General features: G+C 39.9%; 2 protein-coding genes across 4 annotated transcripts; both read right to left on the bottom strand.

Annotated features, from left to right (window-relative positions):
- Nucleotides 1–100: 100 nt before the first annotated feature.
- LOC134068476 (uncharacterized) lies at nucleotides 101–11816 on the bottom strand. 3 transcript variants are annotated; one of them, XM_062524117.1, is made up of 10 exons: nucleotides 11680–11816; nucleotides 11537–11563; nucleotides 6553–6689; nucleotides 4824–4962; nucleotides 4364–4633; nucleotides 3878–4180; nucleotides 3508–3674; nucleotides 2333–2383; nucleotides 1278–1343; nucleotides 101–884 (listed from the first exon to the last, which is right to left on the bottom strand). In XM_062524117.1, exons 1-10 carry the CDS (start codon nucleotides 11714–11716, stop codon nucleotides 660–662), a joined length of 1422 nt encoding a protein of 473 aa, XP_062380101.1. In that variant the 5' UTR covers nucleotides 11717–11816; the 3' UTR covers nucleotides 101–659. The 3 variants fall into 3 exon arrangements, with proteins under 3 accessions (XP_062380101.1, XP_062380103.1, XP_062380102.1); XM_062524119.1 differs by having other exon boundaries at nucleotides 3508–3596; XM_062524118.1 differs by lacking the exon at nucleotides 2333–2383.
- Nucleotides 11817–13232: 1416 nt separating this feature from the next.
- Nucleotides 13233–24809, bottom strand: LOC134068478 (uncharacterized). The gene is made up of 10 exons (XM_062524120.1): nucleotides 24713–24809; nucleotides 24554–24589; nucleotides 21531–21658; nucleotides 19320–19458; nucleotides 18898–19167; nucleotides 18418–18714; nucleotides 18015–18166; nucleotides 16507–16557; nucleotides 15376–15441; nucleotides 13233–14953 (listed from the first exon to the last, which is right to left on the bottom strand). The coding sequence occupies exons 1-10, from the start codon at nucleotides 24747–24749 to the stop codon at nucleotides 14717–14719; spliced, it is 1413 nt and encodes a 470-aa protein (XP_062380104.1). The 5' UTR covers nucleotides 24750–24809; the 3' UTR covers nucleotides 13233–14716.
- Between the last annotated feature and the right edge of the window lie 550 nt (nucleotides 24810–25359).

Here is a 25359-nt window from a genome sequence, read left to right as displayed (position 1 = left end):
ACAAAGGAATATATCAATAGTGGAGGAGGGTCGGTGTACTATTACAATAATAGCTTATATAAAAGGAGCATTGTGGAAAATGCAGAAAGGTGCAATGGTATAACAGTGCAAGAGAGTTTAATTACAAGTAGGCCTACATTGCTAGTGCAAATTCTACATCGTATTCAAGTACAAGAGGCTATATATAGACTAGGCTATATACATATTCTTAAAACGTGTCTGTAAGAAAACTCACCAGAAAAACATGCTCTATTTAGTTTATGTGTCCTGCATTGTTTATGTGGACTTAATACTTCATACTTCCATTCGATGACTAATGAAAACTTCTCAACCATATGGTCCACAGAGTCTATCAGAGTAATGAACTAGCAGCATGAAAGGCTCTCGGTGAGCTTGTTTGTTTCCTGGGGAGCCAGTGTTTGAACCTGCCGCTTTTCTGAATGCTGATTCACTAGTGCAACACCAAACTGGGTCTGTGTAGACACTAATTACATTCACAATAGCAGCAGGTTCCACAGATCTTACTGCACTGTCCTTACTGGAAGAGCTTTAGTGATCACAGTAATTACGCTAAGCAGTGACTTCAGGCAAAAGCATCTGTTAAATGAGCAAATGTAAACAAAAACAAAAACAAAAAGATCTTTTCTGAAATCAGATGGTCAAAAGTTGAGCTTGTCTGAGTTGTAGACACCGGTGCCAGTGCTGGTGTCCATGCTAAGAGCTGAACTGGTGAGAACATCACCCAGACCCCCACCCCACCCCTGGTACTGGGCCCCAGCTGGGTACAGTGGTGGACTAGGAGCATTAGGATTGGTATCTGCTACAGCTCCTCCTGCTCCTCCAGCCCCTCCTGCTGCTCCTCGTCCTCCTCCTCCGACTGAAGCCTGTTAGAGAACACATGTATTTTCACCAAAAACCAGGTGGTACAACATTTCTGTTTAATTCATGTGAAAAGAAGCATTAGCAAGCAGTGTTTGGACATTCTTATGGTGAAAAGTGTTATTCGTAGTCTGCCCAAACGTTGTAAGATGGAAAATATACATGCCATCAAAAAATATATATATATATATATAAATATATAAGTAACAAAATATACACAATCACATACAACTATCTTGATGTATGTGACAATGACAGTACGACAGCACACCGCAAACAGACACCCAAGCATTTTCATTGCCTATATGTTATGCTAAAATAGTAGTAATAATAATAAAAATCAACAACCATTGGTTTTGAGCCACTGTATGCACATGCAAGGAATATGTATTACATACCCAAGGAGCAGCAGGAGTGTATGGATAGTACGGCTCAGAGTAGCTGCCTGCCACCTCGGAGTAAGGCTGTAATAACAATGCCATTTTTTTTAGTGTAGAATTCAATTCTGTTAAATTCATAGTAAATAGTAAAACAATGCTTATGTTATATAAGGTGAGGGCAATATTAATATTGGACATCTGAAGTCAGATCAGTGTATCCCTACACACAGACCCAGAAACAGATTGGTAAACAAATGGAAAGAAGATGATTCTTCTGTGAAGAAAGGAAAGGCAAAAGAGGGTTGAGGGATGAGAAAAGAGTCTAGTGTGAAGAATGAAGGAAGAATGTGGAAATGGAGAAGTAGAGCTTGATCATGGCTGAATTCATAGGTGCTGACTATCCCTGTAGTGAGTTAATGATCAATCATTGTTGTTTTTATATACAGTATATGTCGCTTTGGACAAAGGCGTCTGTCAAATAGCCATAACCATAACCAAGACTTGGTTTTCCTCTGCCATTAACAACATTGTTGAGTGTGAGTCCCACTCCCGCACCTTCCTTAATTTTAATTGGCTAGCAAGACATTGATAAGCCCAGCAATGTTCTAAAAGTTGAACAGATTTCAGCACTGCAGAAAAAAACAGTCAGTGCCGAGGGCGTTAAGCGCTATGTATTCAAAATACCCCTCAGCACCGAAAACGCGATTGGTGGGCACAGGCCCTGAATGAAGAAAAACGCCGGCTCACTGGTGTTCACTGTAGTCACTGTCATCATTTTTTCCACGGACAATTTGTTACTGCTCTTTATGATGGGTGTCAACTGTACATCCATGCTGATAGCTTAAGGCAAAGATACTTCAGTTAAGCTTTATCAACTGTCTCCGCTTAAAGTAAAGTAATGAATGTGCATAAAACAACATGGACATGTTGCTCCTGGATGCAATGAGTAAGGGCCAACAAGCATGTCAAACTGACTATGCTTCAAACATCCAAGAGAAAGAATATTCAGGTTTGTGGAATTGTGACACGGAAAGAGGCTGATTTGATTTGGGAGTGAGGGGCTAGTCTCTCACCATAGGCTGATGTGGTGGGGAGTACCCTGGTGTAGGCATAGCAAAAGGATTCTGCAACAAAAACGAGTAGAAAGATGAGAAAGGCTTCTGAAGGTGAGCTGGATAGACAGACAGACAGTTAGAGAGACATATGAACAGACAGAATGTAATGGTCACCCATTAAAAGTATGCGTTTTTGTTGACCATGCATTCATTGCATGTTTATTCAATGGTCACCCATTAAAGGAACACACCATTTTTTTCATTTTAAACTACGTTATTCCCTTAACTAAGACGAGTTGATACATATCTCTCACATTTCAATGCGTGCACTCACTGGCTCTGGTGCGCGGCGCAACTTTGATAGCACTTAGCTAGCCCAGTTCATTCATTAGGATCCAAATAGAGATGAAGTTAGAAGCGACCAAATACCTCCATGTTTTCCCTATTAAAATACAGTTACACGAGTAGTTACACAACCAAGCAGGCATTTCTAAGCAGGTAAGAGGGATAACTATATTGTTTGGCGCAGTAATATCCTCACTCTTGCACTGTTTCACTTTGGAGTGAGGATATTACTGCGCCGAGTGTAAGTGCTCCCAAGTGTTATTCCGCCACACAATATAGTTATCCCTCTTACCTCTACCCTCTTAGCATTGAAACGTATCAACTCATCTTAGTTAAAGAGAAACTATGCATTGGCGATTTCATTTACGGTTTTGGTTTCGCTTTTCGTTTTCGCTCGTTTTATGCTTGCATATTTCTCTGCAGAGCTTCCCCTACAGCTTTACCCAGTGAATAAAGTCTGGTGACTCATGACTGGGATTCGTTTCCAACACTTGCATCGCGATGGACACTAACTTTGAATTTCCTCACGTTACTTCCTGCTTTTGCCTAAACTTTACAAACTGACACAAAAAAGCATCAACAATCAGGAAACAATGTTTGTCCACCTTTGCTGTAAATACATTTCTGCATTTTTCCAATTGCATTTGATGTTTGCAGGTATGGCTGTTTCTGTTCTATCACAATAGATTTTGATTTCGTCTTCCCTTCTCGTCTCAGATATAGGCCTGACATTTTTCTTGTCTGAGGGAAACGGTTATGGTGTTCCAGACTAGATCTCCCTGAAAGTAGATCTGGGTGGGCGGGGCCAGACCATCTCTTCAAAGCAGCAACAACTACTGTATACTTACATGGACATGGATGGGCTGCACGGGGGCTGGTGAAGCAGCAGGGGGAAGCCTCTTCCACAAGCAGTAGAGGGAGAACAACAGCCACATCACTGAACAAAGAATGGAAACAATTTTGACCACCTGGGTTTTGTTTACCTGGGCACCTTTTGGATTTTTATTTGAAGATTCTGAATGGAGGAATTGAGAAAGGGAGAGAGAGAGAGAGAGAGAGAAACAAGGATAAATGTTAAAATGTCCCAGGGGGACCGGATGGATCGAATATTTTGGAAGAGGGGGCTAGAGATGCTCACAATGCAAGTAGGACAAGCTATGCACTGAGGTTCACTGAAGTCTCACATTTATCAAGAAGATACAACAAAAGACAACTTACCGCTACTATCATCATACACATACAGAACAACAGCAAGACCCTTGTTCTTGTCGCGGACCTCATATTGCCCCTTGCCACTTGATTTCAGGTCCTTTATAGTAAGGACCAGTTCACCATATTCTGCATGCAGGTTTAACCGAGATCCAAAGATTAGGAATGCCTTATCAGTCATCATGGCATTCTGAAAGAGCACATGCTTATTCTTGGAGGAATCAATAAATGTAAGCACTGCCTCGGCAAATGGAACTGGGAACTTCATTCTCTCGATGTCCTCATTGGTCAAATCGTACTCTTTGTTGAGTTCTGATGTGGAAAGATACTGTTAAGCTTGCACCAATTTTTAAAACATTATGCAATTCAGCTCATTTAAAACTGCTTTCACTGCACCTTCAAAGTCATGAGACTTTCCCAGAAGATTTCAAATGTGTATCAGCATACTGGTAAGTGTGCTCAAAAGGAGGACTTGTTAGGTGTTTTATGGTGTACCTGTAACATTGAGATTAGTGCTGGAGACCTCAGCTCCGTTCTCCTTCAGCAAAGTGTAGCGGCCTTCATCGGCTTTGGTGATCTTGACGGCCTCCCAGCGATCACGTGTCACCGTGCCCCTGGCTCCGCGCTTGTTATCTGTGTTGATACGACTCCACAGGACCCTGCGGTCAGTCGACTTTGAGGTGGTGAACTCCAATATGGACGCCTCCTTTGGCACCTCCAGACTAAACTTCTCGCCATAAGGTACTTCTCTACGGACGGCGCAGTCTGTGGGAGAGTAAAACAGGTTATCAGGTAAAGGACAGACTATTAAGCCCAAACCCTACATGTAGCTGTCTCCAAGTTTTTGAAATTCTCAAAGAAATGGCCAAATTTGTGTTTGACATCAATAAATCAGTGATGGTAGTAGAGGACAGCTCAACGTCAATGGAAAGAAGCTAGGAAAGTATCTTCTCACCCTTGAGCATGAGTTTGACCACTGGAAATGACATCTGGGGCAAGTATGCAAAACTCCGAGTGTAGAGTCCCTCATGTTGTTTCATTACCTCAGGAATGAATATGTAGTAATCTTTGAAACCATACGAAGGGAGAAAGATCTGAAGGAATAAAAAGAATAGTAACATGCACTTTAAAGGCATCCTTAACAAGATCTGATTTCGGGGTCGTCCTCTGGTCGAGAAGTGGCATAATAAACAAACTAAATATGTGTCTTTTGCAAAAAAGCATGACATAAGTCTGATATAGAGCATGGATTCCCAAACTGTGGTACGTGTACCACCGGTGGTATGGAGCTGCTTCTAGGGGGTATGTGAGATGAAAAGGGCGACGGCAAATTTTCTGCAATTAATTCATGAATGAATAAATAATTTCATATCGGGTTACTGTATAATGATATGGAAACATGACATTAAAGGAAATAAGGGCGCTTTCACACCACTAGTTTGATTATTTGGTCCGCATCAGGCAATGAAATTGTTATTATGTAGCATAGACTCCAGTGATGTCCGCTTTCACACCAGCAAACAAATAAAAATTGGCTCAATTGACGTTTCATCAATGTTTATCTACCGGTAGAAATAAGCCCTAATTTCGACTCACTATTTTGACCTAATGGTTTGGACCCCAGTTCGCGTTCTCAGAGGGACCGCACCAGAGTCTGGCATTTGGTGTGGAGTCAAGCGGTCTGCTTATTTAGTGCGGACCCGAGTGCGACTGATGCTTTCACACCAACGAAAACGAACCAAACTAAGAGCTTTCGGTTCGAATGGATCGTTTGGTGCGCACCAACTGCTGTTGGTGTGAAAGCACCCTAACACTTTTTTAAAGACCTATAAGACTTTGCTTTAAGTCTATAATGTATGCATTTCTCTAAAGCTCTTGAGACTGTTTTTGTTATCAGAAATGACCTGCGCAGGACTCAAAGCTGGGGTCCTCATGGCCTTGTAGGTCAAATCAAGGTAACTTTACTGTCCCCAAGGGACAATTATTTGTGCAGCCAGCAGACAGGTGTATAACGACAAGATACATAACAAAACAGCAAAACATACAATACCCAAAACTAAACACAGTAATAAATAAGATAAAATCAAATAAAATCAGAAAGTAAATAGAGAAATACTGTAATACACTGGCAAATTATTTATAATGGAAATGGAAGTTAGGGGGCGATCAGAGAGGATGCGTTTTTTGCAGTGAGGTGTGCCTTTGTTTATGTTTATGTTTTTATGTTTATGTTCATGTTTTTATGTTTATGTTTTTATGTTTATGTCTCGTATTTGCAGTAAGCGTGATGGGTGCTCCTTTGGCGCCCAGAGCCCCTTGCGTGTTGTGCGCCTGCTGTGTCTCGCGGAGGTGCCATGAGCGCCCGGAAAAGCGCCCGTGTTTTTATGCTTTTTTTTTGTTCGTTTCTTTTTGTTTCAGCACATGCTATCAAGGTATCATAGGAAACTCAAATTATGAATCTGAATTTCTTTGGATAAGTCCCACTTAAAGTTTCCCTCTGTGTCCCTACTGTATACTGACAAGTTGCGCATATTGCACTGAATCACTCCATCAAAAAACAACAAAATATCTAAAAAGTGCAAACATTTCATTTAGAGAGCCTTTCGAGTCTATTAGATCTACTAAGGAATAACACTAAGAATACAACAGTGTTAGTTGTTCACATGCTTGCAATGTCTACTTACATGAGTTCTGTTTCCCACCCGCTTTTCAGAGCTTCCAGGAATACTTGATTTAAAAAACAAATACTCCTCAGGGAACAATTGTGTAATGTGGAAAGAGCGGCCAGGGCATACACCTTCGCCTTCGGTGCGATACAACCCTATCGGAGAAAACAAGAGAGGCAGAAAGAGAGAGAGAGAAGCTTTTACAGTCTATGCCTTGGATTGACATTTGCATATTAGTCTGCCTCACATTTTTATCCAGAGCGGCTGATAATGAGCATTCAAGATATAGCCTAAATAACTTGAACGGGTCTAACGGAATTACAACCCCAAATCAGAAAAAGGTGGGACGTTGTGTTGAATGAATAAAAAGAAAGAAAGAAAGAAAGAAAGAAAAACAGAATGTGAAATCTCGAGTCTCGAAAGGGATATAGGTTAAACAACATTTACATTTTTGAAAATGTCAAATTTGACTATTTTATAGAAAATATATGTTAATTTTGAATTTGATGCCAGCAACATGTTTCAAAAGTTGGGACAGGGGTATGGAATGGTGCTCCCTCTAATAGGTATGCATATATGATAATGCTGCGTGTTTTGTTTATTATTTCATGTCTGATGAAGGGCAATGTGGCCCGAAATGTTACATCAGTTGTGCTGATTACACCATTCAATCTATTGGAGTTGTGTGGATCTTCACTCGTGTTCACTGCAGACAGGCCATTGTAGCACCTAGACTCTTCCTCTGGGGAAATACACAGAAATGTCCAGAATTCATTTTGGCATTGGTGTCCTGAAATATTCAAGGTCTTCTCTGGAAAAGACATTGCCTGCATGGATGGCAGCATATGCTCAAAACCTGTATAATTCAGAATTGATTGTGCCTTGCCAGATTCAAGATGACCATGCTGTATACCCAGATAGCAAAACTACACTGGGACGGAACTGGGCCACATCTACCACAACATTCGGCACGGATCTGCATAATGGACCTGATCCGGCGTCCAAACGCACATCGGTCCAAAATTGTTTTGGATCCTTTTGACGGATCTGCGGCAGATATGAACTTGCACTCGTCCAGGTCCGTCCCAGATAGCAAAACACACCTACCACGACATCCGGCACGGATCTGAATAGTGGACCTGATTCAGCGTCCAAACGCACATCGGTCCAAAATTGTGTTGGATCCGTTTTACTGATCTGGTGCTAATAAGGGCTAAGATTGCTCCCAACAAACAAGATAACGTCCCGGCGATGATTCAGAGCATTTTAAAGAACGTATTTCTCACCGCGACGTAAAAAGAGGAATAATCTAATTATCTCGACTTTCACCCAACTTATTTTTGTGCCGTTTAGCTTTCCCCTCCCCCTACCCAGGGGGCAAAACCCCCTATTTTAGGGAAATCAGACATGGGCTGCTGTAAAAGGTTGTCATACAAAAATAACATCTAGGGTGTCCTAGGATCACAACCTGGGTGGCCAACCCGGTCAATAAGCTGCTGTTTGTGTTTTATCACCCTCTTTATGCCCCATTATAAGTCTATGGACGAATATATTATGGGGTGAATAGGGTAAAAATTTTAACAAATAGATATTCCCACAAAAATTCCTCAGATGATTACTCACTGTAAGATAATACTTTTTTTGTATTGCAAGTTTTCTGAAATACTTCATACATTCATGTAGATTAACCATTATCTAATGAAATATGCAAAATGTGCATACATTTATAGCCTTGGACTTGGGGGGCTTAAAGTGCACCTCTATCAACCCAACAAACTTTTTGTGAAAGATCTGGCTATGCTGAATATAAAAATTAATGTCAACATGGGACAATTTTGGGTTACACTAACCTAAAGCTACATGGGTGTTCATTGAGAATCAATGCATTACAATACAATGCAAATACTATAGAGAGATGCATTGTCCAATGTTGTGGAAGAAGGTGAGACTCGTCATAGCACATATTAAATCATATCTACAGGGTGTAAGATCCTAGAAAATATATAGGTTAGGCTCAGCCTAGGCTGTTTCTTACTGTATTTACCCATAAGGTACAGGCCAAACATTGATAATTTGGCTATTGCGTACATTTAAGTGTATGATGCCTCATTTACATACTTGTACATGATATTTTTTAAAAAACTTGCAATACAAAAAAGTATTGCCTTAATGTAAATAATCATCTGAGGAATTTTTGTAGGGATATCTATTTGTTAAAATTTTTACCCTATTCACCCCATAATTTATTCATCCATAGACTTATAATGGGGCATAAAAAGGGTGATAACACACAAACAGCAGCTTATTGACCGGGTTGGCCACTCAGGTTGTGATCCTGGGACATCCTAGATTTTATTTTTGCATGACAACCTTTTACAGCAGCCCATGTCTGTAAAACCCCCTTTGCCCCCTGGGTACCCAGGTAGTTCTGTCACGAATTTCATGGCGTGCGGTGATTATTAATGAACGTGAAACACCTGTCATTTTTTTAAGCAGACATTAGCCTACAGCAATGATTAGCAATTACATGCATTGTTTGTGTACATGACACTAATTTGACTTACCTGCTTATGTGGCTTGTTGAATGACGAACACGTCCAGCTGATTAGAGAGCGTGATAGTTAGCTGGATATTTATACTCGGTTAGGTCTGATGCTTTCACGACCACGGTGTATTTTCCCCCTAATAAATTACTAAGTCAATGGTCATATCTAGTAATGTTATTGTTCAAAACATCAGTGGAGTAGGTTAGCCTAAGCTAAGTCCCATTATTGTTTCAAAATTCAAAACTAATATTTGCAATGCATGCTGGGAAGCAAACCTCAACAAAGTAGGCCTACACAAAATATAATTAAAGTTATCAGAGAATGTTTAGGTTAAAAATTGTGATAGGCAGTAGCCTATCCTTAATTCTTCTGCAAAGTTTTTTTTCTAGTGGTGACCAGTTGGGGATGTTGTGAATGTCTGCCTAAAGTCATATGTAGCCTAATATGGGACCTGTATTGCAGATCCGTAGCCTACCACACAAAAGAAGCGGACCCGTAGGCTACCACACATAAGAGGCGGAACAGCATTGCAGATCCGTACCACACAATAAGCGGACCCGTACCACACACAAAGTACCACACACACAAGTATATATTCTATTCTAAGAGGCCGTACCACACACAAAAAAAGTATATATTCTATTCTAAGAGGCAGAACCGTATTGCAGATCCGTACCACACACAATAAGCGAACCCGTACCACATACAAAGCACCACACACAAAAAAGTATATATTCTATTCTAAGAGGCCGTACCACACACAAAAAAGTATATATTCTATTCTAAGAGGCGGAACCGTATTGCAGATCCGTACCACACACAATAAGCGAACCCGTACAGGTTCGCTTTTGTGTGTGGTATGGATCTGTCATACGGGTCCGCTTATTGTGTGTGGTAGGCCTACGGATTTGCAATACGGGTCCGCTTATTGTGTGTGGTACGGGTCTGCTTCTTGTGTGTGGTACGGATCTGCAATAGGGCTCGGGCACACGCCTTGCATTCTAGGAATATAGCCACCATGTTGGTAGCGTACCGAACGTAATATCCATTCATTCAGACGCAGAAGACAAGAAGCAGAAATATAGTATTAGCGATTCTCTTCCTCTTGCGATCGTGGGTTGCGCGGTTACACCCAACTACACAGCACCAAGAAGGCAAAAACTAAGTAACAGGAACACACTAATAGGTGGGAGTAAATCCATAGTAATCCATAGTAAACTAAGGAGTGAAGCTGCCAATATGGCTGTGCCCGTGAAGTTTTCACGTCATGATCCCGAGCCCTATTCATGGGTTTCATCAGGTCCCTTTCCACAGGTGTATACAATCAAGCACCTTAATTATCAATGCAGACTGCATGGTGCTTGATACACCTGTGCAAAGGGACCTGATGAAACCCATGAATACGGGTCCGCTTCATGTGTGTGGTACGGATCTGCAATACGGGTCCGCTTGTGTGTGTAGTACGGGTCTGCTTGTTGTGTGTAGTACGGATCAGCAATACGGGTTCGCTTATTGTGTGTGGTACGGGTCTGCTTATTGTGTGTGGTACGGATCTGCAATACGGGTCTGCTTATTGGGTGTGGTAGGGGTCCGCTTATTCTGTGTTCTACGGATCTTCGATACGGGTCCGCTTATTGGGTGTGATAGGGGTCCGCTTATTCTGTGTTGTACGGATCTGCAACACGAGTCCGCTTATTAGGTGTGGGCTACATCTGGCCCACAGTCAGATACCGTAGGTCCGCTACATACGGATCTAAAGGCTTTCATGCGGATCCGGCCCAAAGGAAATTGCTATCTGGGTAGGCATTAATGCACCTCCAGTTATAGATGTTGGCTTTTGAGCTGAGTGCCAAAACAAGTTGGATTGAATGCTTGGAAAGGCCCTCTCCTCTTTAGCTTAGATGAGACCATAATTAAAAAAAAAAAAAAAAAAAGGGCAAATTTTGATCGGCCTAACCACAGGACCTTCATCCTTGTTACCTGAGTCTGTTTTAAACAAGCTCAAGCCCAGATAAGATGGTGCTGTATCATGCATCAATACAACTTTGGCTGCAGTTTTTGAATTGAATATCAAACTGTGCACATAGACAGTGATTATCAGAGGTTTTCCCGAGCCCATACAATGACAGGCCTGGAAACTGGTCTGGTTTTGATGCAGTGCCATCTGAGGTACAAAAGCCCACGGACACCGTTCGGTGTGGAGGGTTGAACCATCCAAAAACAATCCATTTATTAATAACCTGTCGAAAATGTTTTGTTATCTCGAGTGGAGGTAGCCTATACAGGCTACCTAGCTCAACTTTGTAGGGCTGTTCTTAATTCCTGCAGCCTATTTTGATAAATGATATATTATATATTTATATATAAGATATATTAGATATTTTATAGCCCAATAAATTGAATATAACCTCCTCCTATTGCAATGCCTTATCCTAAACCATTTACAAGTGACTCACTTTGTCCTGCAGTCGTGGTCACATGCCCTGAAAACACAAAAAATAAAGCGGTCAATTGACAACTCGAAATCACAAACAGAGAGCACCAACAAAGAATAACAAAACACATGTTGCAAGCTCTCCTTTCAACATCAACTACTTACCCATAAGTAAAAGGACGTTAATAGAAAACAAATGCATTATCACTGGAAAAGCAACACGTAACTATTTCATTTGCCAAAGAGTAACAAACCCAAACTCATCAGCTGCAGTAGTGGTTTAAACCATCTCAGACTCCCGTTAAATGTAAACATGTATTTCCTGTGCGCTTATCATATGCCTACACGCACAGGGCGGGACTTGGCGTGGCCGTAGGATTTCCTGAAAACAAGCAATATTGCCTAGCAATATTTAGAGAAAAAAGTCACAAATTTGCTGGTGTGCGTACCATAGCATTAATTCCTGCAGGCGCCCCTACACCACTTTAATTAAGTATTAGTAGCATTATGGTTGATAGCTTTTTGTGTTTCATCACCCTAGTTTATGTAACATAAGTTATACAATGCAGGGATAGCCTACCATATAGGAACAGGTGGATAGGCTAAAAACTTGCACAGCTGATTATGCACATTAAGTCCATCATTTTTTTTTATTGCAAGTTTTCTGAAATGATATGTAGGCTACAGCCTATGTGTAGCCTACATGAGCCATTATCTACTGAAATATGCAAAGAATGGTAGGCCATACATTTCAAGTAGCCTACAACTTAACACTGGATAGAAGTCGATAGAAGTCAAGTTAAATAGTTTTTCTCATTGTTTTATTTTGGTGACATAGGCCTATATCCGAGTGAAATGTTATTCCTGGAATTCCTGAAATGCAGTAGCCTATATATATATTTGAGAATGTCGCAATACATTTCCTGAAAGCCCATATGTGTTCCAGAACTTTTATTTACTTTCTAGAACAACTTTAGTCATCTCCGGCATATACTGAAAACTTTAGTGTTTGTGATTGTGAGAATTTAAGTGGATATTTCTGGTTCACTGTTGCATGTATGCTGTTTTTTCCATTATGGCTGATGGCTGTTGGCAGTATTTTGATCTATTCAAGATACCCACTGCAGTAACATTTAACTATATGTCCAATATATATATATAAAACCCAAGATTTTTTAACGTGACTTTATCCAGTGTTAAGTTTTCTGTATCCCTGGCCTATACTAGAATGTAGGCTATATTGCATATTTCAGTAGATAATGGCTAATCTACGTACGTATAGCCTGTAGGCCAACATTACATTTCAGAAAACTTGCAATAGCCTACAAAAATTGCTTGATTTAATGTAGCCTATATAGGCTGAATAATATTCTTTTTTTCCAGGGATATCAATTAGCCTAGATGTCCCTAGATATAGCCTAATTGACACAAAGGGTGATACATCACAAAAATCTATAATTTATTTTCTAATTCTGGTGGAATAACTTGTCAAAAACTTGTTTCCTCGAATGGTATCGATTGACCAAAATTATTATGATTTACCCAGCCATACACACCAGTGCAACAGCACTCCCTCGAGTCACTTTTGTGCAACAGCCTGTATTTTCTGAACGATGCATAGCCTTAATCTACCCAAGATATGTACTTTATTGATCCAGACAGATATGAAGGTGTCCAGTAGCTCATACACATCATACATTCACACATACATTCACATAGGCACACAGATACAACAAAACATACAAAGGAATATATCAATAGTGTACTATTACAATAAGGTATAGCTTATATAAAAGGAGCAGTGTGGAAAAATGCAGAAAGGTGCAATGGTATAACAGTGCATGAGAGTGTCATTACAAGTACATTGCAGTGCAAATTACATCGTATTCAAGTACAAGAGGCTATAGAGTATTCTTAACGTCTGTAAGTCGTCAAACTCACCAAAAACATGCTCTAATTTGTTTGTGTGTCCTGCATTGTTCATGTGGACTTACAGTTTTTCTCAGTCGCTTTGGTACATTTCTCAGATCAGAATTTAAATTCTCAAAACTACCTGTTCAATCCTCAGATCATTGTGTCACTTGTGCACATCAAAAAAAGCAGTCTCTAATTCCTTTGATCAAGTTGCAAATGTTTTGGTACATCCATGCAAATTATCATGTACAATTCTGGGCTAAATAGTCTCACCACCCACAACATTTAGGCATTAGTTCATAGTATAAGTCTTTACATGCAAAATGGTTGAACATGTTGTCATATGAGAATTTGTGGCCCAAAAGACAGAAACATCAGGAGGTGTAGGAAGACTGCACTGTAATTCCTACAACACTGCATTTACAGTTTTCCCTAAGGAGATTGTCCTATGGTCAAATTTCTACTTTATTTCATTTTTGACTTATTTAGACTATGCAGTGCTGTCTTTTCCTTTCTGTATCACAATGACAGGGTCTGTCAACTAACTACAGTACAAAAATAGTAAAAGCGTAAATGTCAATATTGTCGATCTAACTCCCACATGCATTATTGTAAGATGTAACCTACAATTTACAAAAATTGTCATCAAAATTTTAGCCATATAGCTTACATCAGAACATCCGTCCAGAGTACACTGTTATACTGACAACAAGACTAAGCCATTTGACTGTCTTATCCGTATACAAGAGAGATGGACTAAGGATTTTGAGCAAGAAACTGGCTTTTGCAGGTAATCCATGGTGCTTTGCCATTTGTAAATAGTTTTGAGAAATGCATTTGTTTAGCAAATCTCAAGGATGATTCGAGAAATGTACCAAAGCGACTGAGAAAAACTGTAATACATACTTCCATTTGATGACTAATGAAAACTTCTCAACCATATGGTCAACAGAGTCTATCAGAGTAATGAACTAGCAGCATGAAAGGCTCACGTTGAGCTTGTTTGTTTCCTGGGGAGCCGGTGTTTGAACCTGCCGCTATTGTGAATGCAATTAGTGTCTACACGTCCTTCTTTGTCGCAACATGCATAGCGCAACACCAAACCGGGTCTGTGTAGACACTAATTACATTCACAATAGCGGCAGGTTCCACAGATCTTACACTGTCCTTACTGAAAGAGCTTTTGTGATCACAGTAATTATGCTAAGCAGTGACTTCAGGCAAAAGCATCTGTTAAATGAGCAAATATAAAAACAAAAACAAAAATATCTTTTCTGAAATCAGATGGTCAAAAGTTGAGCTTGTCTGAGTTGTAGACACTGGTGCCAGTGCTGGTGTCCATGCTAAGAGCTGAACTGGTGAGAACATCACCCAGACCCCCACCCCACCCCTGGAACTGGTACTGGGGCCCAGCTGGGTACAGTAGTGGACTAGGAGCATTAGGATCGATGTCTGCTCCAGCTCCTCCTGCTCCTCCTCCTCCTCCTGTTCCTGCTTCTTCTGCTCCTCCTCCTCCGACTGAAGCCTGTTAGAGGACACATGGTATTTTCACACAAGGGTCCAAAAACCATGAAGGTGGTACAATATTTGTGTTCAATTCACGTGAAAAGAAGCAACACGGTGTGTTGATAGAAGCATTATCTAGCAAGCCGTGTTTGTGCATTCATATGGTGAAAAGTGTTATTCATAGCCTGCCCAGACATGGTAAGATGGAAGATAGACATGCCATCAGGGAAAGAAAAAATACATAAAGTGACAAAATATACACAATCACATACAGCTATCTTGATATGTGACACAGCAAATGGCAGTATGACAATAAACTGCAAACAGACACCCAAGCATCTTCATTGCCTATATGTTAAAGAAAATAATAATAATAATACTAAAAATCTTACAACCATTGGTTTTGAGCCGCTGTATATACATGCAAGGAATATTACATACCCAAGGAGCAGCAGGAGTGTATGGATAGCTTGGCTCAGAGTAACTGCCTGCCACCTCGGAGTAAGGCTGTAATAACCACAGCACATTTTTTTAGTGTAGAATTAAATTATGTTTAACAGTCCTTTCCTAAAATAAATAAATACAATCCAAACACTTCAATTCAATTACTTTATAGTAAATAGTAAAAAAAAAAATGCTTATGTTATAAGGTGAGGGAAATATTGGACATCTGAAGTCAGATCAGTGCATCCCTACACACAGACCCAGAAACAGATTGATAAACAAATGGAAAGAAGATTATTCTTCTGTGAAGAAAGGAAAGGCACAAGAGGGCTGAGGGATGAGAAAAGAGTCTGAAGAAAGAATGAAGAAAGAATCTGGAAATGGAGATGTAGAGCTTGGTGACGGCTGAATTCACAGGTGGCTGACTGTCCCTGTAGTGAGTTAATGATACAGTCATTTCCTGCATATAAGCTGCATTGTGTATAAGCCGCAGGGCAGGGCAGTGTTTTATGCAAGTTAAAAGAAACAAAACCATATTAATACTATATTAACTGCGCCCGTGTATTAACCTCATAGCTGAATACATTTAGCAAAATCAATGTAGGAAATTACCGTAATCATTGTATTGTGTCGCTTTGGACAAAGGCGTCTGTCAAATGGCCATAACCATAACCAAGACTTGGTTTTCCTCTGGCATTAACAACATTGTTGAGTGTGAGTCCCGCACCTTCCTTAATTTCAATTGGCTAGCAAGACATTATCAAGCCCAGCACTGTCCTGAAAGTTGAACAGATCTCAACTTGTTGTGTTCACTAGTCACTGGTCATCATTCTTTCCACTGACAATTTATGTTTACTGCTCTTTATGACGGGTGTCAAGTGGCGACAGTAGCTTAAGGCAAGGATACTTCAGTTAAGCTTTATCAACTGTCACATTCATTACTGTAAAGTAGTGAATGTGCATGGACATGTTGCTCCTTGATGCAATGTGTAAGGGCCAACAAGCATGTCAAACTGACTACTTCAAACATCCAACTGAAAGAAAACTCAGTGACACGGAAAGAAAGAGGATACAGAGAAAGGCAGAGAGAGGCTGATTTGATCTGGGAGTGAGGGGCTAGTCTCTCACCATAGGCTGATGTGGTGGGGAGTAGGCTGGTGTAGGCATGGCAATGGGATCCTGCAACAGGAACAAGAGTAGAATGATGAGAAAGGTGAGCTGGATGGATAGACAGTTAGAGGCATATGAACAGAATGTAATGGTCACCCATTAAAAGTATATGTTTTTTTGACCATTTTTGACTCATTGCATGTTTATTCATTTGGCTGATGAAATAATGCATAAACTAGGATGAGACACTTATGTTAGGTACCCGAACTGGAGAAAAGCGACAGGTGAACTGCTATTGAATAGTCTGTCAATCAGCAGGAGGTGTTTGTGGGACAGGGGGACATTTCATACAGTATGTTCTGTAATCAGGTTAGGTCAGCAGCGCTACGCACTATTGTTTGTTAAGATGGATGAAATACTGTCATATTTTTTCATAGACTGGTCTTTTTTTGGATGTTTTTGCATTTCTTTTGTTTATATTCAGCATACAATCTGGAAGGAAGCAGGTTTGTCAAGATGTCAATGTAAGTGTTTTCCATTTGTTGAGCGACTTGTTTGCAGTATTACTGTGTTATTTTAGGGAAATCTGTTTGAATAGTGATGTGCGCACTCCAACGCACTTGGTTGAGTTGAATGAATGAATGACTGGCTGGAGTGGGCACATTTACAGTATTGCGGTTAGTGAGGTTCCCCCTTCACTGTGAAGTGCTTTGAGTGTTGAGAACTGCTCTATATAAATGTAACATGTTGTTTTTTTTGTTGGTTGAGTTCAATGAATGAATGACTAGAGTGGATCTACGCTTGTTAACCTGCAAATGCATGGATTATAATTATGTGGTGTCTCATGTAAATGTTGGACTGCTGCTGGTGTCTTTATTCAATCTATAAAGCTTTCTGTGTGCTTATGTTATTATACATTTATGCAATGTATGTTTACTTTCTTTACAATTTAACCCACAACATTGATTTAAAGTGGCTGTATCAATTAAATAATCTGCCCCACTCCTTTAAGAGCAGACATGCAGGCAGAGATTATTTGTTAGAAGATGCCTCTCGTCAGTAGTCTGGATAAATCCAAACTCATCACGGAGTGAATAGAGTCTGGTGACTCATGATTGGAATTTGTGTCCAACAATCACGATGGACACTAACCACTAAATCATTGGTCCAGCCTTGCCAATCACATTGATCAGAGATTCCTAACGTTACTTCCTAATTCGCCTAAACTTCACAAACTGACACAAAACAGCATCAACAATGTATGTGGGTCTACCTTTGCTGTAAATACATTTCTGCATTTTTCCAATTGCATTTGATGTTTGCAGGTATTGCTGTTTCTGTTTTATCACAATAGGTTTTGGTTTCGTCTCCCCTTCTCGTCTCAGATAAAGGCCTGACATTTTTCTTGTCTGAGGGAAACGGTTATGATGAACTGTGGTGTTCCAGACTAGATCTCCCTGAGAGAAGACCTGGGTGGGCGGGACCAGACCATCTCTTCAAAGCAGCAACAACTACTGTATACTTACATGGACATGGATGGGCTGCACGGGGTCTGGTGAAGCAACAGGGGGAAGCCTCTTCCACAAGCAGTAGAGGGACAACAACAGCAACATCACTGAACCGAGAATGGAAACAATTGTTTTTACCTGGGCACCTTTTGGATTTTTATTTGAAGATTCTGAATGGAGGAATTGAGAAAGGGGGAGAGAGAGAGAGACAAAGAGAGAGAGAGAGAGAGAAAGAAACAAGGATAAATGTTAAAATGTCCCAGAGGGACTGGATGGATCGACTTTTGTCCTTGAAAAATATGTTGGAAGAGCAGGCTAGAGATGCTCACAATGCAAGTAGGACAAGCTATGCACTGAGGTTCACTGTAGCCTCAAAATAACGGTCACATTTATCAAGAAGATACAACAAAAAACAACTTACCACTGTTATAATAGACATACAGAACAAAAGCAAGACCCTTGTTCTTGTCGCGGACCTCATATTGCCCCTTGTCACTTGATTTCAGGTCCTTTATAGTAAGGACCAGTTCACCTTCTGCGTGCAGGTTTAGGCATATCCGAGATCCAAAGATTAGGAATGCCTTATCAGTCATCATGGCATTCTGGAAGAGCACATGCTTATTCTTGGAGGAATCAATAAATGTAAGCACTGCCTCGGCAAAGGGAACTGGGAACTTCATTCTCTCGATGTCCTCGTTGGTCAAACGTTTGTTGAGTCCTGAGGTGGAAAGATACTGTTAAGCTTGCACCAATTTTGAAAACATTATGCAATTCAGCTCATTTAAAACTGCTTTCACTGCACCTTCAAAGTCATGAGACTTTCCCAGAAGATTTCAAATGTGTATCAGCATACTGGTAAGTGTGCTCAAAAGGAGGACTTGTTAGGTGTTTTATGGTGTACCTGCAACAAAGAGATTAGTGCTGGAGACCTCGGCTCCGTTCTCCTTCAGCAAAGTGTAGCGGCCTTCATCGGCTTTGGTGATCTTGACGGCCTCCCAGCGATCACGTGCCACCGTCCCCCTGGCTCCGCGCTTGTTATCTGTGTTGATACGACTCCACAGGACCCTGCGGTCAGTCGACTTTGAGGTGGTGAACTCCAATATGGACGCCTCCTTTGGCACCTCCAGACTAAAGTTCTCGCCATAAGGTACTTCTCTACGGACGGCGCAGTCTGTGGGAGAGTAAAACAGGTATCAGGTAAAGGACGGACTACAAACCCTGGCTGTCTCCAATTTTTTTGATTTTTCAAAGAGATGTTGCCCAAATTTGTGTTTGACATCAATAAATCGTCAATGGAAAGGAGTTAGGAGAGTATGTTCTCACCCTTGAGAATGAGTTTGGCCACTGGCAAAAACGTCCGGGGGAAGTCTACAAAACTCCGAGTGTAGAGTCCCTCATGTTGTTTCATTACCTCAGGAATGAATATGTAGTAATCTTTGAAACCATACGAAGGGAGAAAGAGCTGAAGGAATAAAAAGAACAGCAAAGATACACTTTAAAGGCATCCTTAACAAGATCTGATTTTGGGGTCCCCCTCTGGTCGAGAAGTGGCATAATAAACAAACTAAATATATATGTAATAAACAAACTAAATATGTGTCTTTTGCAAAAATAAAGACATATTTTCTGCAATTAATTAATGAATAACTAAATAATTTTGAATGATATGGAAACATGACATTAAAGGAAATCATTTCTAATACTTTTTTAAGACCTTTAAGACTTTGCTATACGTCTAAATGTATGCATTTCTCTAAAGCTCTTGAGACTGTTTTTGTTATCAGAAATGACCTGCGCAGGAAAGCTGGGGTCCTCATGGCCTTGTAGGTCAAGTCAAGGTAACTTTACTGTCCCCAAGCGGCAATTATTTGTAGCCTACAGCCAGCAGACAGGTGTATAACGACAAGATACATAACAAAACAGCAAAACATAAAATACCCATAACTAAACACAGTAATAAATAAGATTAAATTAAATTAAAATAAAATAAAATCAGAAAATAAATAGATAAAACCATTTAAACCAATTCTGGCAAATTGTCTATGATAGACATGGAAGTTGTAAGAGGGTGATCAGACAGGACGCATCCATTATGAAAAAGAAATAGAAAAAACGTATACTGCCAGCAAGGTGTTTTATATACAAAACTTGTACGATTTACTCTTGAAAGTGGTCCCTTTCTCGTTTTCCTCATACATGTCATATATAGCCCTTACAGTTTACAAAGTTTTATGTTTCAAGTTACAGATTTACTAAGGATCTTATAATGGTCTTATATGGGACAAGCTTCCAACCCATATGGAAAAGAGATAGACAAATCATACACAATTTTACCATGTTTTATCTTAATCCTGATAGATTTTCATATGATAGTGCAACCATTATAAGATCCTTAGTAAATCTGTGTATGACATTGTATGAGGAAAACGAGAAAGGGGCCACTTTCAAGAGTAAATCATACAAGTTTTGAATATAAACCACATTGCTGGCAGTATAAGTTTTTTCTATTTCTTTTTCATATGAGATGTTGGGTGCTGCTTTAGCGCCCAGAGCCCCTTGTGTTTTGTGCGCCTGCTGTGTCTCGCGTTATTGCGGAGGTGCCCTGAGCACCTCGAACTGAAAAAAGTTAAACTCCAAAGTGCTAAAGCGCCCACGTTTAATATCATTATTATTTTTTGTATACTTCAGCACATTCTATCAAGGCATCATAGGAAACAGGCTCAAATTATGAATCTAAATTTCTTTGGACAAGTCAACTTAAAGAGGAACTATGCAGGATTGGCGATTTCATCTCTGGTTTCGGTTTTGTTTTTCGTTTTCGCTCGTTTTATGCTAGCATTTTCTCTGCAGACCTTCCCCGACAGCTTTAGCGTGTATATTTATACATGTATAGGCTATATTTAAATATATAAATTGCAAGCGTGGTTCTTCGTCTCAGACTTCCAGATGTAAACAAGGAGCGATCGTCTCCTGCAGAAAGTTGTATAGGGTCTCTTTAAAGTGCACGGCTTCCCTCTGTGTCCCTACTGTAACCAACAAGTTGCACATATTGCACTTAATCACTCATATCAAAAAACAATACAAGATCTAAAAAAGTGCAGACATTTTATTTAAAGAGCCTTTTGAGTCATTCAATTCAAGTCTAGGTCACGTGACGTCTCATGAGTGTCAAGTCAAGTCTTTTATCAATGTTTGTCAAGCAAGTCGCAAGTCCTCAACTTTGCGACTTAAGTCAGACTTGAGTCAGGTCTTGTGACTCGAGTACCCCATCTCTGATGTGTGTGTATTGAATTGAAATCATGGACTGCAACTTTAAACTATCAGCACTATTGTCTTTGTTATGGTTATTGAATTTAGCTGATGCTTTTGTTCAAAGACTTAAACGTCCAAAGACGCTTTAGCTACTGTAACACTAATATTAGACAGTCCTCTGAGTGGTTGCACTATTAGATCTATTATAAGGAATAACACTAACAATACACCAGTGTTAGTTGTGTGGTCATATTTATTCACATGCTTGCAATGTCTACTTACATGAGTTCTGTTTCCCACCAGCTTTTCAGAGCTTCCGGGTATACTTGATGTAAAATACAAATACTCATAATTGCGCATGTATAGAATGCTGAAATATTGGCCAGGGCATACACGTCTGTAATAATAGCCTATCGGAGAAAACAAGAGAGAGAGAGAGAGAGAGAGAGAGAGAGAGAGAGAGAGAGAGAGAGAGAGAGAGAGAGAGAGAGAGAAGCTTTTACAATCTATGCCTAGGATTCACATTTGCATATTATATCCAGAGCGGCTAATAAAGAGCATTCAAGATAGGCTAGCCTAAATAACGGAGCTCAATGCAATTCAAAGCAGCTAGGCTAACTGAAATAAAACCATGCCAATCTCTTGGTATGTGTTGATGTGGGTTTATTTTAAGTCCAAAGGCCAAGGGAACTTTATCAGGGTGCATATAGTGTCCTACATGAAATAACTGGCATTTTAAAAAATAAAAAAAATAAAAATCTGCTAGCCTCTATGGGGTTTTTAACACATAACATAGGCGTTCCAATAGCCTACTTATGACCCCTATGTTTTAAGGAAAACATTTATTCATTTACGATACATTATTCATTCACAAAGAAAATTGGTGTCCCTAAAGGTTGGATATTTCCAAAACCAAAAGTTCATTTTATATAGTAAACAGCATGTGTTCCAATAGCCTACTTTTGTAGGGCACTGTAGCCTATTTTCCATGAAATTGTGAAATTTGTCATTTTCAACATTTGCAATGTTGTCTGTGTCCTTTTTTGCAACTAAATATGAGTTGAATAGATTCCAGATGATTACATTCTGTTTTTATTCCCAAACTTTTTCTGATTCAGGGTTGTACCTGATAGTGCTGCTTAATTATCAACAAGGGATATATTCAGGAGAGTGTTATGTTAGGCATTCGCCAGTAGGTGGCAAGAACCTGTTGATTATATTTAGGCAGAGACTATTTGCACCCGGGTGGAAATAATGAACATTACTATTTACACCCGCAAATAATTTATGCGATCTGAGCTTGAGGTTTGAAGAGGTCAGAGGGTTTGAGGTGAAAATAATAGTACATAGAGAATGAATGCCATAGTCTGCTGTGTCTTTCTTTACTTGTTGTAGGCTGCAGTTCTCATACTACATAGGCTACAACATAAGTGATTGTAGCACAGGAAACTAAAGCCCAAGGCGTTCCTTTTTGAGACACCTCCACCTGGGGTTATGGATTGTTGTACACAAATATTCTACTTCACAACAGTTTTTTTTTATGGCAATCCTCCCCAAAACCAGAAATTGACCGTGCCTCTTATGCAGTAGAAATACACCACAGACTCCCCAGACTAATTCAATCTTAAAAGATTGAGCTTAGTCTGGTGATAGCCAGGCTAGGTCTATTGTATTTCATCATTGACTTTCACAAAAATCTTTGATTTAACAGTTATGACATTGAATAGTTCCCAGTTCTTGTAAGTGTTGAGTGACAGCTGGTTGATTTGGGGGGCAGGGACAGTTGAGGGGGTGCACAAGCCGAAGCACCTGACACCTGAGGTACAAATCGACATGAAAAGAAAGAAAGGCATACACACACACACACACACACACACACACATCTAATGGGACAGTTAAGCACATAAAGTGATGAATTGATCACAAAGGGGGTCTGATCACATTTAGAATCGCAGAAGACACAGTTTTGGCCCCTGGAGGCCACACTGGTAAAAAAAAAATGGCCGACAAATATATATACAAATAATATACAAATATACACACATTTTCAACAGGAATCAAGCTACAGTGTGACTAGGATATGTTAGTGCAGAAATAGGCCTACTTGTAGAATAGGGTGAGAGTTCAAGCAAAGTTAAGTCAAGGGAAGGAGAAGAGGGCTAGTCTAGTGGTAAGTGCTAGATGAAGTATATAGGCCTATCATATGCCCAATAGTCTGTACTATGAGAGGGGGTGTTCTTGGAAGAGTTCGATCTTCATGGAGATTGTAGTTACAGATGCTGAGAGATGGAACCCAACCAGGATGGCTGACTGAAGGGCAAACATTCCTGATCTTGAGGGTCCCCAAAAGTGGGCAACCCCATCCAGCTACAGGCCAATTATGTTACATTCACCGCAGGCTGTCACTCAGAGGAGGTTTTTGCCATCATTCCCGAGTTATAATCATCAGCCAATGAAAGTGCACTTCTTTTTTTAATTTGATTTATTTACCTTTTTTATTACACTATGTACAGCACTTTGGTCAGCAGTGTGAACTGTTGTAAATGTGCTTTATGAATAGATATTACTTCGGCCTACTTAGGCTAGGCTTTACTTCAATCAAGTTCGTGCATGAGTAATGACGTCAACCAATGGAGATCTTATCTTAGGATATGTCCGTTTTCCTAATGGCCTGTGCAGACTGCTGTACAGTAGCCTACACTATTTCAGCCCGATTTTGCCACCATTTGCGGTTCTCTGATCGCCAAATCTGACATGGTCAATCGTAAAACATCATCGTGGAAGACATAAACATGTCTGCACACGATAGGTCTGAGAGGCGTTGTGAATAACTTTTAAGTGAAAACTCCTACATCTATAGTGCGATTTAGGAGTAGCTAGGTCTAGTTCTAATGATAAGATCAACTGCTTTGTGAATACGCGCCCTGAACATTATGTCCAAAGATCCATGTGACAAATTTACGGTTTTGTGGAGGATTGAACCATCCAAAAAAATTGTGTAGCCTAGTAAAATATTTTTACACAACAATCCAGTTAATAACCCATCGAAAATCACGATTGTGTTTCGTTATCTGGAGTGGAGGTAGGCCTATTCCTATTCCTAGACCTACCTCAACTTTTTAGGGCTCTTCTTAACTCCTGCAGCCATATTTTGATAAATGATAAATGATTTAGGCCAATTATATATGTATAGGCTATATAAGATACGATATATTAGATATTGTATAGCCCAATGAATTGAATATCTAACCTCCTCCTATTGCAATGCCTATGCCTTATCCTAAACCATTTACAAAGTGACTCACTGTCACTGTAGTCTCCTGTAGTCGTGGTCACATACCCTGAAAATATGACATAAAATAAAGCGGTCAATTAGCAACTCGAAATCACAAACAGAAAGCAGTAACAAAGAATAACAAAACACATGTTGCAAGCCCTCCTCAACAGCAACTAGACCTACTTACCCATAAGTAAAAGGGCGAGAATAGAAAACAAATGCATTATCACTGGAAAAGCAACACGTAACTATTTCATTTGCCAAAGAGTAACAACCCAAACTCGTCAGCTGCAATAGTGGTTTAAACCATCCAGCTATACCGTTAACTGTACACGCGTATTTCCTGTGCGCTTATCATTAAGCCCACATGCACAGGGCGGGACTTGGTGTGGCCGTAGGATTTCCTGAAAACCTGAAGCCTATACTTTCGCCTGCATGTTACAAATAATGAATGAATAGCCTTTTTAAAAATCCACCAGCACAGGATAGCCTATCGGAAACGTATTTCTGGATCACAGTTGTGATAATGCTGATTTCTTTCTCATGGCTGTTGGCAGTATTTTTGATCCATTCAATACTCAGCTAGGCCCATATTGCATATTTCAGAGATAATTATACACTGTAGGCTACATTTCAGAAACATTGCAATGATTTACATGTAGACTTTTTTTTCTGAGGAAAAAAAGTCACAAAATTGCCAGAAATAAACTCATTTGCCACATTATAAAGTCGCAAATTTGCAAGAAATAAACTCATATTTGCCACATTATAAAGTCGCAAATAGTGTTGGTTTAAGACTTTGCAATAAAGGTAAGCCTACATTTATGCATTTAA

The sequence above is a fragment of the Sardina pilchardus genome, chromosome 21 (assembly GCF_963854185.1).
Source record: "Sardina pilchardus chromosome 21, fSarPil1.1, whole genome shotgun sequence".
NCBI classification, from domain to species: domain Eukaryota; kingdom Metazoa; phylum Chordata; class Actinopteri; order Clupeiformes; family Clupeidae; genus Sardina; species Sardina pilchardus.
This window is presented reverse-complemented; position numbering and strand designations above follow the sequence as displayed.

What these genes read in the sequence shown, in the direction of transcription:
- LOC134068478 (XM_062524120.1), bottom strand. Translation starts at nt 24,749, where the DNA reads ATGCATTTGTTTTCTATTCTCGCCCTTTTACTTATGG. An exon ending in TGGTGGGAAACAGAACTCAT is followed by an intron (nt 19,459 to 21,530) that starts GTAAGTAGACAT and finishes TTATTCCTTCAG; the next exon opens with CTCTTTCTCCCTTCGTATGG. An exon ending in CCCCACCACATCAGCCTATG is followed by an intron (nt 15,442 to 16,506) that starts GTGAGAGACTAG and finishes TGGTTATTACAG; the next exon opens with CCTTACTCCGAGGTGGCAGG.
- LOC134068476 (XM_062524117.1), bottom strand. Translation starts at nt 11,716, where the DNA reads ATGCATTTGTTTTCTATTAACGTCCTTTTACTTATGG. An exon ending in TAACGTCCTTTTACTTATGG is followed by an intron (nt 11,564 to 11,679) that starts GTAAGTAGTTGA and finishes TTGTGTTTTCAG; the next exon opens with GGCATGTGACCACGACTGCA. An exon ending in GGTCAAACTCATGCTCAAGG is followed by an intron (nt 4,634 to 4,823) that starts GTGAGAAGATAC and finishes ACTCTCCCACAG; the next exon opens with ACTGCGCCGTCCGTAGAGAA.